General features: G+C 35.9%; 1 protein-coding gene across 2 annotated transcripts in view; it reads right to left on the reverse strand.

The window, feature by feature from the left end:
* Positions 1-11,995, reverse strand: part of LOC145493866 (mediator of RNA polymerase II transcription subunit 14-like) — a 32,878-nt gene extending 20,883 nt beyond the window's left edge. For both annotated transcript variants that reach the window (XM_081473341.1, XM_081473342.1), the window contains exons 1-15: positions 11,799-11,995; positions 9,414-9,440; positions 9,107-9,212; positions 8,084-8,178; positions 7,242-7,320; positions 6,738-6,867; positions 6,545-6,585; positions 6,032-6,119; positions 4,889-4,917; positions 4,652-4,730; positions 3,160-3,203; positions 2,799-2,887; positions 1,972-2,006; positions 1,472-1,584; positions 550-618 (exon numbers count right to left, since the gene is read on the reverse strand). In XM_081473341.1, coding sequence (XP_081329467.1) covers positions 550-618; positions 1,472-1,584; positions 1,972-2,006; positions 2,799-2,887; positions 3,160-3,203; positions 4,652-4,730; positions 4,889-4,917; positions 6,032-6,119; positions 6,545-6,585; positions 6,738-6,867; positions 7,242-7,320; positions 8,084-8,178; positions 9,107-9,212; positions 9,414-9,440; positions 11,799-11,995 — 1,221 coding nt within the window. The remainder of the gene's footprint in view (positions 1-549; positions 619-1,471; positions 1,585-1,971; positions 2,007-2,798; positions 2,888-3,159; positions 3,204-4,651; positions 4,731-4,888; positions 4,918-6,031; positions 6,120-6,544; positions 6,586-6,737; positions 6,868-7,241; positions 7,321-8,083; positions 8,179-9,106; positions 9,213-9,413; positions 9,441-11,798) is intronic.
* Positions 11,996-12,042: the final 47 nt, after the last annotated feature.

The following is a 12,042-nucleotide window of genomic DNA, read 5'->3' on the forward strand; positions in this document are numbered from 1 at the left end:
TAAAATTTCCGGCTATCGTTGCAAATTTTTGCACAAAAGTGATTACTGATTTTGCTGTACCATGCGTTCCACTTTTCCTGCATTGAGATCGATCCTCATGTACAATAAATGCTTTGAAAATTTACTTGTTTCATATTTCAACATCATGTGAAGAGGGGAGGGGGCACTTTTATAGCGATAAGACGTAATCGATGTTTGTCCGGCCAAAAATGGGATATGGCCGAGCAAAAAATAGGTTTGACCGCACAATTTGACCGGCGCCAGCCGGGAAATTATTTGAAGCCCTGTTAAATTTCTATTATTTATGAATATGTTAATCTAACTTGCTACTTTTAATCAGTTTTAGATAATTAGTGGAGTTAATGGCACTAATTTTAAGTAATATGACCACCAGTGGGGCCACCGAATTATCATGACATGACTTGTATATATGAGAGGGTGGCAAAGATGAAGGGTTCTTAGTGGGGGAAAATAGGCAATCAAATGAAGAAAAAAAGGTAACCGTATTTTAAAGCACATTTTCTTTCCCCTTGCTTTGTTTTCCCGTACCTTTAGCTTGATGTTAGACTGAGCCTTTATGGTGTGTGTAAGAAGCTTCTCAATGTAGAGATCACCAGGCTGGTCAAGAGAAACAGCACACAAATGAGATTTAAAAAATGCACAAATAAAGCTCACTAAAATTAATCTCAGAATTTTTGTTGTTATTGCCATTGTTGCTGTTGTTGTAGTTGTTTTTTTCTCAATTGAAAATAAAAAGGCAGATAACAGTCATTTTTCCCCCTTTTCCCTTCACATTTTGAATACACAGTTACAGAGAATGCCACAGTGAAGATTTGCTAGTCTCTAGACTTTCTGAAAGTCTGTTTTCATTCACTCTGGTTGTCATTCTCAATCCACGCTAAGATGTAGACTTCTAACAAGTCTAACACATCTCTTGCACTGATCTATGATCAGCTTGCTGCACTTCTGATGAAGTAGTCCAGGTTCGAGCCCTGGCCGGGGTCATTGTGTTGTGTTCTCCGGCAAGACACTTCACTCTCACAGTGTCTCTCTCCACCCAGGCGTATTCATGGGAACTGATGAATTTAATGCTGGCGTTTAAATATCGTGATTTACTAGAATCCCATCCAGGGAGGAGTAAAGAGCTAACAGGTCTATACTTCCTTAATGCTGAGGCAAGCAGTATATTAGGCTTTGACAGGATGGGTCACTCTGGCCGATGAAGACTTTATGCTTTACCTAATAACACAATACTGTGACCTGAGCCAGAGCTTAAAGCCTGAATTCAGTGATATTTTCTCAAATCCAGTTGAGACATTGAGCATTAAGCAGCACACCTTCCTGTAAACAGGTCCATAAATAATGTTTTTTCCCATCATGTCTTTCTCCACCTTATTGTGAAATAAAACCATCATATAGCACAGACCTAGGTCAGATCTTGTAATTCAATATAGGTTGTGCTTTTACTTACAGTTACTTTAGAGATGCTCTCTACAGTGCACTCGTAAGGGAGGGGTGGAGAGTGTTGAACACAAAGGTAGGTTGGATTCTCGGTGGCATCTCCACAGATTGTTATTTTATGAGCTGTGGCAAAATGAAAACAGTTTAGAGTTAGTTTGTACCTTATTACCCACACACTAGGTTATAAAGAAAACAGTTAAACAATGAGAAAAAAACAAACAAAAAAGCAAAACAAAAACAATTTTACATATCTTTAATTATCTTTCATTATTACTAAGTAATAAGACTTTGAGTAGCCCCTCTTTCTCTTAGTCTGTTGTGCATGGCGCAAAAGAAAACCACAAGAAAACAATAACATGGATGCACAAAATCTCAGGGTCAAGGGGGAACCTTTTTCCTTGCAGTTTATTTTATGGCCAAGCTTAATGGACTATGTGAAAGAGGCACTACTTGTAGTCCACTTAGAAATAATATTACATAATTTAAAAGTTGAGCAACAGTGAGTCTTGCCTGTTTGCTGTCCCTGTTGTACAGTACTCCTTGTTCTGTTAATCAAAGAAACAATGAGAATATTAGCAAATAGTATGTGTTCATGCATGTGTAAATCCTAGGCTCATAAGTAAATTACAGTGTACTTGCTGAACAAAATAAACCACAAATCATGCACACAGAAAGACGCTGAATATAATGTACCAGTTAGTAAAACAGACCATCAAGAAAAGAAAAAGAAGAAGGAAAAAGAAAAGAAGAGAAAGAAAAAAATTGACAAAAGAAAAATTGTAACCCTCAGACGTTTCTCAACACCTGCTGATAATAACTATGAGGTAGCATTGCAGAATGTCTGAGGAATTATAATAATAATAATTATTATTAATAATAATCCTTTAAGAGGAAAATTAAGGAAATGAGAGGGAGGCCCCTCCTTTTTCTTTAACCTGCTCTTGCTTACCCTCTTTGCCCCAGTTTTCTGAGAATGGATAATGAATAAAGAATGGATAATTATAATTATACTGCAGATCCATTAAATATTGACAGTGTGTTTTTTTTTTTATAATGGACAGTGTAAGCCACCTGTTGAAAATTTGGGTTCAATTCGCACCATGCCCCTCTACAGAAGTGCAGATGCTGTGTTTAATGCAAAATGTTTCAATCAAATTATAGTTATGCATACATGTACATGTATGTTGGGTTTCAATTTTACCTTTCCTTCTCCTAATGTGCCGTAATAATTTAAATATACTAAATAATGTATATATGAAACAAGGGAAAACATCAAATTGCAAGCACATGCAGAATCATTTGGGTTCATACGCTCACTGACATATAATTATCATCACCTCCAATATGAAATAACAAGCTTCTTCCCAACAGCATACTCTTCAACTCGAACATTGTCTCCCCATCGTTCAGTTATCAGTTGTTTAGCCTGAAATGTTGTATAGTGTTTCAACATGCAGCGATTAAAAGTACCAAAATAATAAATTCATATTTTGATGATAGATGCAGATGACGCTGTCATTTATAATTACAGTAATGGCAAGTTACTTTCTAGCAACAATACTGGACAACAAAAAGAACTTGATTTGCACATACAATGATATTGCACATTCAACTAATCTCCAGGAAAAGTTACCACCAGTATGTTACATTACATCACCCTTAAGTTGCAACATCACAAGAGCAACTGATGCAACTGACCTGAAAGTGAAGAACTTGCAACTGAAGAGAAAGGCAAAATGAATCTACAAATGTTGTTAAGGGATTGCACAAAGAAAGAAAATTGAGAGTGATTCTTAGCAAAAGACAAGAATGTACGTAATGTACCAAGAGATTACTGCAAGTGGCCTAAATTTCCCCAAAATGTCTCTTCTTATTCCCCAAAATGGACAACCAAAGAACCTGTTCATTAAACCTTAGTTATTATAACGATTGTACTGTTCATATATGAATGTACCACGTACAGTGCACATTAATATTGTATGTAGACGTCTACAGACACTGTAGTTGTGTCTAAATAAAAAAAGATATCCATGGCAAAAACTTCAAGAAATGTTATATACATCATTGTCATTTGATGTCATCAAATTCCAAAATCCAAAACTAAAGAGCCACTAAAGTTTTTATCCTCATGAGGCATGAGAGGATCTAAATTAATTTTTATATCTGTGTACAACTTTCCAGCTCAATAGCATGCTTAGTCTGGAAACCAGGGTGTTGCACACTACTTTAATCATGCAAAAACAACTACTAAACTACATTAACAAAACGGTTCTCCTGGACTGTCGTTTCTTACTATCTTGTTTTTCCTCGTGGGATCCTTTTTCTTAATCCCATAATAATCACTTAGGCTAGTCCCAGTTACTCTCGTCTTTTTAGTTAGTCCCAGTTACACTCGTCCTGCTTGCTACAAGGGCAGTTCGAAGTTCTGAGTTATGGTGGTGCATGACATACCGCTCCAATCGCGTTTGTGTAAAAATATACACTTGTATAGTGATTTTTAGTCTTTTTAAGGAGTTAAAGTGTTAGGAAAAGTGCTTGTGTAAAGGTTTGTTGGTTCAGTTCAGATAATCAGTCACCTAGATAGCCAAAGTAAGTTCCAGATGTTTCCACTATTTTCCGGCCGCCATGTTGCTGGAGAACAGAGCTCCACCAACATGGCAGCTCCATACTGGGCTCTGTAAATTTGCACAAAGCATTTTGACGAATATCTGAAGTTTGGGCAAACACAGAGACCTAAAACGTGGAGAAATGTCTTCTTTAGCTTTAGACCTCCTATAACATTACATTTTCTTGACTTAATTGACTGAATAGTTTTTGATTTATTTTTTCATTGCGTGTTAGTGAAAACCATCTATACTTGATACACAACTTCTTGTAAGACTTACAGTAATATTGCATATATGACACTACATAACTGCAAGTTATGAAAACAAAAACCACACCAACAATAACAACAAATACATGTAGTCTCATAACTGCACTGCCCTTTACCTGAAAGAGCTGGCAAGTCCAGAACTCAGGAATTCCCATGTTTTATTCAACTTCATAATCAATGACAGAAAAGTTGAGAGAAAAGAAAACAAAAACAAAACTATAGATGGTTCTAAGTTCATGAAGCCTTTTCTTTAAATAACTTTCAATTTGTTTATACACAATGTAAGAAATGTGGCAACAACAAAACAAAGGATACGCAAACACTTGTACAAATCAACCAGTGGACTCTCTTCAGCAAACAGTCGTGATTGCACAAGTTGATGAATGTATTGGACCTGTAGTGAAAACGTAATGTATTTGATTGTACAGACAGGTTTATGACATACCATACATTAGGTTATAAAATTTCAGCTGATAAAGATTCAGAGTACCGGTACAGGTAAAATTAACTAATTCAATTATTATTACTTGTGCAAGTTAACTGCCACCTTACCTGAAGGGCATGGACAAGTGACTTCCCATCTGTTAACAAAAAAACCACCAGTTTATTACAGTTTAGTTAAAACATAAAAAATAATGCTATCACTTTCAAGCTAACTCAAGCTAACTCATTCTCCCCACCCCCTCTTGGTTTTTGTTCTGTTAAGGCAGAGCAAAATAAATTTACGTTGATTAAATAGCTCTGAGCTTGCTCTACAAGTTGATATCATTTTTGTTGGTAATGACGTCATATGACATCAAATGACATCATTTGACCTGCCACCTTGGATCTGCCATCTTTGATTTCATTATTTTTTTAAAAAAATCAAGAATGCTTATGAAATGTACAAATTCATGAATCTCTCTTATTTCATGAGGAAAACTGGAAGAATTACCTCAAGAAAAAGCTTATTTTTGGTCAGACCTACATGGAATTTGATGGCTGGCAAAGTCAAAAATGATGGACACACAATAGACATGTCAAAATTTCCACAGAGAATGAAGAAACAGCTACTGAAAGTTTCAGCCCCTTAGAATAAATTGTCTTTTCAAAACTTTGAATAAACCTTATGGGGGGGTTCCCCGCTCCTTGTACGTCTGAGGGTTAAACTGTATAATAATTATTGTCAAAAACTGTTCTTACAAAAACTTGAAGAAACTGACATCATGTATCAATTGAAACAGCATTCAAAGGTTACAAGTAAGCATTTTGTTGGAGACATTAGAGTGAAAATGGACCTCAGATATGTACATGGTTACATGTACATGTACATAAAAAATCTGACTAAAGGCAGACATGACCTTGGGGTTAGAGCAACAATGGCAGAGTGACGAGAGTGCTAGTCTCTCACCAATGTGGCCCAGGTTTAATTCCAGCCTGGTACATGTACCAAATGTGGCTTAAGAGTCTTGTTGGTGTTTAGTTGCCTTGGTCCAAGGGTGTTTCTCTACATTAGACTCTCTGGTTTTCCTACCTCCTGAAAGCAACACTTCCAAATTGTATTCCATCATGAAACCAGGTAAAGTTAATATAATTGGTTTCTCTCTAAATATAATTTACTTAACATTTACCTGTTTCTTCCTGCTTAAAAATAAAGAGAAAATAACAAAATAACCAAGTTATTGCTTTGCAATTTATCAGCAAATGTGCATGTACCTCCACTTTCCATATCCTGAACCAAGAAGTCAATGGATAAAACCCTCCATGGAATGGAAGCTTCATCGCCCATGAGAGTCAACATCACCTGTACAAGTTTTAGAAGGAAAACAAGAGTCCATAATGCAGTGAAGAAGTTCTTGATATCTGATTGATTAACTGATTGATTGGTTGATTAATTGATTGATTGATTGACAGATTGATTGATTGACTGATTGATTGATTGAATAACTTATTGAGTGACTGTCTGATTATCTGACTGACCATTTGACTGACTGACTGACTGACTGACTTACTGCAGGACTGACTGACTGACTGACTGACCGACCGACCGACTGACCGACCGACTGACTGACTGACTGACTGACTGACTGACTGATTATCCAACTGACCAACCAACTGACTGACTGACTGTTGAATTACTGACTGCTTGAATGTCCTTGCCTATTGATTTCAAGACAGAGATAAAGATTGAATAAATACAACACAATACAGTTGTACAACAGCGTTTACCTCAAATTCATGTTCAACTCTGAACTTGACTCTTCCATCAGCTTTAAGAAAAGATACTGTCTCAGTCACACATTGTATGCAATGATCAACTTAAAAAGGCACTTCATGAGATAACATTTCAAGTTCAGTAAAGTAAGTACAGCAAAATATTTGACTGTACATGTTGAGTTCAGGTAACAGTCAATTCTCTTACCAATAGCCATGTCTCCCATCTCAGGAGGAAGTTCAGAAGTCACCAATCTGTGTTGAATGACCTGATTTAGTCTCTGTAGTGTTTTCGTCTTTTCCACAGCAGTTATAGGGTCTGGAGGAACAATCTTGTCCTATATGAATCAAAATTAGAGGAAAGAAGAAAATTAAAAATTCCTGAAAATTTAATATGTCAGTATTGATAGGCAAATTCCAATCAACAGCAGAGGTCAATTCCAAGTGGTGTTTTACATGTACCTCTGTGACAAGACAAGCCTGTGCAAAATCATTCATGTGGACAATAATATTAAACTTGCACTTTACCAGCAAACTCACTTTCATGCAAATAAAACTCAATGTGAGAAAAAAAAAAAAAACACTGAGACTTGTTTTGAAAAAAAGAAGAAGATAAGTAGCATGAAAATGGGCTATACATGTAAGGCTTTAAAAGGCAAAATTACAATTTATAATTAATTTACAGTTTATCATTTCTAGATGTGCTTGTTACCCTAATGCATGTTGGGAGTCTGGGGTAGGTTCCACCAGTAAGGACATCAACAGCAGCCGGCAGACAAAAGGTCGGTAATCTGTAAAACATAGGTGAACGTTGAGATCTTTTTAATTAACAACATTGTACTGTCTATTTCAATATCACCTAGCCCCAAGGATTCTGCATTGAAATCAGAAACAAGCAAGACAGAAAGGAAAGCATCAGATTTTAAAAAAATGAACAACAACCGTTAAATAAAGAAAGTGATAAAATGATTGTAGAAAACAAGGGAAACTCTGCCACTCAAAAGACAGTTACCACTCTCTCTTATGATAAGAGGAGACTCACTAGACAAGACTCTCATATCGCGAGATGAGTCTTGTGCATCACCAGTAAGACTCACGTACTACAAGATACAGTACAGTAAATTTACAATGTATGTGCCTTGGTTCTATAGTGTCTAATGCAATTGAACATACATTGTAAGTAACCAGCAAAGAGAACAAGTAATGATGTTCATGTACTTTTGTAATAATGAGTGATGAAATTCTCCTCTTTGAGTTCACATACTGTCAGTAAACAATATGTACATAAATGTACAAGTACACATGTATACATGTACAAAGGAATAAAATCTTACTTACTATTTATACTGTTAGTAATTTACACATTGTTATATATTTGTCAAAAATACTGTTGGTTTGTCCATTACTTTAAGTTTTGGTTTGCTTTAATTTACATTTCATTAGCTATCCGAACTGCATGGCAGTATTCTCAGTTTGACTCTATAAGTCTGTAAACTATTACATTGAACCTTAAGGCAGGCTACTCCATAAAGAGAAGTCATTTAATTCACCCACCTTGCCTTTACAAGAGTTTCTCTGGACATTCTAGCCAGCATATCTGCAGTGTCCACAAACAGCATAGACTGTTTGTCCAAAATTGTTGAGATGGCCTTAAAGTAAACAAAAAATGTAAACTTTGAAATCTACTTTTTAAAGTGGAAAGTGGTGTAAAAAGTTAGTGTCAAGCCCTGAACTTTACTGTAACCAAACAACAAACAATAATTACTATGTGGTTGTACAGTACATTCTCTGCAAAAAATATTTAACTTTAAAAGTTACCATGATATTAGAGTTTTGAAAGGCTTTCAAGTAATGTTATAAATATTATCAAACATGATAGACCATGTTTGACCACATTTCCAAACACCTTGAAGAGAGTTGAAAATACATGTATAGCACACAGCAGAGTATTTTTGAAGAACTTTGGGTTGTTTTACATATAGTTTAGAAAAGTGATCAAACACTGTATTGATTGTTTGATATATCTTCTCAATCACAACTTAAAGTAAAGAGGAAAAAATCTATGCTAATTAAGATCAGATATCCAAACACCATCATGGTCATGACTGCCCTTGTTTAAACTTGATGAATAATTAATCAGTTTGAGAAGTAAAATATCAAACATGAAAGACTGTGTTTGACCACATTTCCAAACGCCTAGAAGAGAGTTGAAAATACGACACGTTGCAGAGTATTTTTGACAAACTTTGAGGTGTTTGGAAATGTGGTCAAACACTGTCTTGAGTGTTTGATATATCTTCTCAATCAAAACTGTTGTTGTTCGTCCTTCATAGTCGAAGATGACCAAAGACATCTAGTTTGTTAATAAATTTCTACGGTGTGTCCGGAGGTGGCTGATGAGACCAATCCGGGCAAGGAAGCCTCTCCCACAGGTAAGGCAGAAACTTGATGAATTATTAATGAGTTTGAAAAGCAGATGAAAACATTGAAAAGCACAACAGCTCTGGTTGGTGGTTGATGTGCAGAAAAGTAAGTTCAATTTTATCTGTTCCAACTCATACACTTGAGTCAACTAACCTGGCATTTGTCCACTCGGTCTGCACTTGCTGCCCATTTCACTAATGCCAGAAGACGAACAAACTGTTGGCGAGTTCGACTAGCAAACTGTACAATTTCAATTTTTCTAGAAGGAACAGAAAAGAGCAGTAAAAGAATTTCATTAGCCTTTTACTGTAAAAAAAATAATGATATCAGATAATAACTCCACTCATCAACTGAACACCCCTGATATGCTCACCGATTGCAATGACAGTCAAAATAGTCAATTAAAATGGTTTATCTACTATGAGAACAAATTTGTAGCAAATTCTTACACTGTACAAACCTTTCTATATCAGATTTCCTTGGTAATCTATAAAGGAAAGGATTAGGGAGTTACCTTTTACAGTATACATAAAAAATTGTACTGCAATTTATCAATAAATATGCAAACATATGGCGCACAAGTGTTAATGATATGCTCAGTCTGATGCAAACATGAGACAATTCAGAAAGTTTACACTTTCAAATTAAGCCAAGTTACAGTACCTCTGTGGGCAACTGTAAAAAGAAAGTGATCATTTTCTATTTGTAATTCTGAAACTGAAAGAAAACATGAATTGACAAAACTGAAGAAAAAAAATGGTAAAAATATCTTAAGAAAGTTGGTTAATATATTTGATTATCTTTTTCTCAGCTCGTGAGCGGGCGGAATTCAACATATACTGCAATCTGATTGGTTCCTGGAGCGGGCGGAATTTTCTCATCCAGACCACCACAGCAGGTGGAATCCGTGAGTTGATCTATTTTTGTGAACGAATTAGCGGTAATCGTAAATCTTTTGCCCATTTTACACTTCCATAGACGATTAATCAATGCAAGTTTATCTCTATTCACCTTTAAATGGCAAGGAAAGACACTGTAAGTAAATTCAATTGAATTTTTTGAAGTTGTGAGAGTTTGTTTGGCTGTTTGTAGCTCGGCGCTGTAGTGACGCGTAATCCTGTGTGTCTCTCTCTGTACAATTTTACATAAAAAATGAGTCAATTTCAGTCGATTCAGTCAATTTCAGTCAATTTTAGCCAACCACCAGTTCGCCAGAATAAGAAATTCTCAAGTGTGTGAAATTGTAACATCATTTCTACCTTTATAAAGAAACCAAATTTTCACAAAAGAAATTGACTGCCACTCAACAGCTTTGAAGACCGATGCAAGAACAAACTAGGCTAGTCACCAGTACTTTTCAGTCCACAAGGTGACTCCATGTAGACTGGTAACAAGTAATGGCATCTAGAAACCAAATTAACCACACAACCCCTCTCTCCTCCGGAATTTCCTGTGTCTTTGACCCCTTTACCCCAACCCCTTCTGCAATTTCCAATTCCCTCCATGGTGGAGGTATGGATATTTTAAGGAACCACACAATTAAGATGTCCATGTACCAGCCAAGAAGTTATTCTCACTACCCCTTCCCCCATTTTATTTATTTATTTGTTTATTTATTTATTTGTTTATTTATTTATTTGTTTATTTATTTATCTATCTATTTATTTATTTAATATTTAATTATTCATTTATTTATTCATTCATTCATTCATTCATTCATTCATTCATTCATTCATTCATTCATTCATTCATTCATTCATTCATTCATTCATTCATTCATTCATTCATTCATTCATTCATTCATTCATTCATTCATTCATGCATTCATTCATTCATTCATTCATTCATTCATTCATTCATTCATTCATTCATTCATTCATTCATTCATTCATTCATTCATTCATTCATTCATTCATTCATTCATTCATTCATTCATTCATTCATTCATTTATTTTTAACCGGGCCAACCTAGGGCCAAGTGCAGTTCAGGTTCTGCTCGTGGCTTTCTCTTTAGTGTTGTACATGAGTAGACCAAGTCTTCACCTCACAGCCCATTAGCTCACTGTAAGTGACAATCAGTTATTTGCTAGAAAGATTTTGGGTAGATGGGGATTTTCATTCTGTAAATTTTTGTTCCACACATTTGTAAACAGATGTATGCTTAGAGAAAAAAATCCAAATAGAACAGGCATCACACTGTAAATCACAAAACAAAATGCATCTGGACAATAAGAAAGGCCTAATGCAACAGAAACATTGAAAAAGGAACAGTTTAACATACAGTGCTGCTTTTTCAGTGCATGTAACATGAGGTTTAAGTCCAGCGGGTCATCGTTTTAGTCACAGGAGTCTCCGTTATAGACCGCTAAATTCGTTTTAGCCATGTGGGTCTTCGTTTAAGTCCAGTAGATGAGGGTCTTAGGCCGATCTTTTTGGGGTCTTCGGTTAAGAAACACCTCTCTTTATGATGACATAATATAACTCGAGCAGAAACCCACATTAAAGAGTATGGTGGAATTGTTAAGAGTAAGAGTATGTGAACGGAGTTCGGGAATATAAGCAATATGTGGTCACAGAAATGTTTCAAAGATTCTTTAGTTTGTACACAGTAAAGGTGTTTGTTCCAAAAATAAGTCGACTGAGGGACCTCACTCAGAGCAAGTCAAATATAACGAGACACTAACCACTGAAATATCAGTTGAAAATTAAATTAGTTAAACGGCAAATAGCTACACGCAACGACATCCGGTGGAAATCTAAATTCCTTCCTGAGTGCAATACAGATGGCTGTTTTTCGACGCGTAAATAAACCTATGATGCTATTTAAAACATCCTGAATACTCACAGTTCCGATAGCACAGTCAGATCGTGATAAGTCTTCTGTAGAAGGAAATCTATCAGCATAGAGAGGTTGATTTTCGTGCCACCTGGGTCAGGAGGCCCTTCTATGGGCGCCATCTTTGCGCCAGTGGAAGATTTGATCGCTGGCTCGTTCCCAACAACATAACATGCGTAATCTTGCAGTAATTCCGTCTTCAACATGGCGGTCAGGTGATTCTGTTGATCAACTGATCTTGTTTCAGAATGTA

Source organism: Orbicella franksi, chromosome 7 (genome assembly GCF_964199315.1).
Source record: "Orbicella franksi chromosome 7, jaOrbFran1.1, whole genome shotgun sequence".
NCBI classification, from domain to species: domain Eukaryota; kingdom Metazoa; phylum Cnidaria; class Anthozoa; order Scleractinia; family Merulinidae; genus Orbicella; species Orbicella franksi.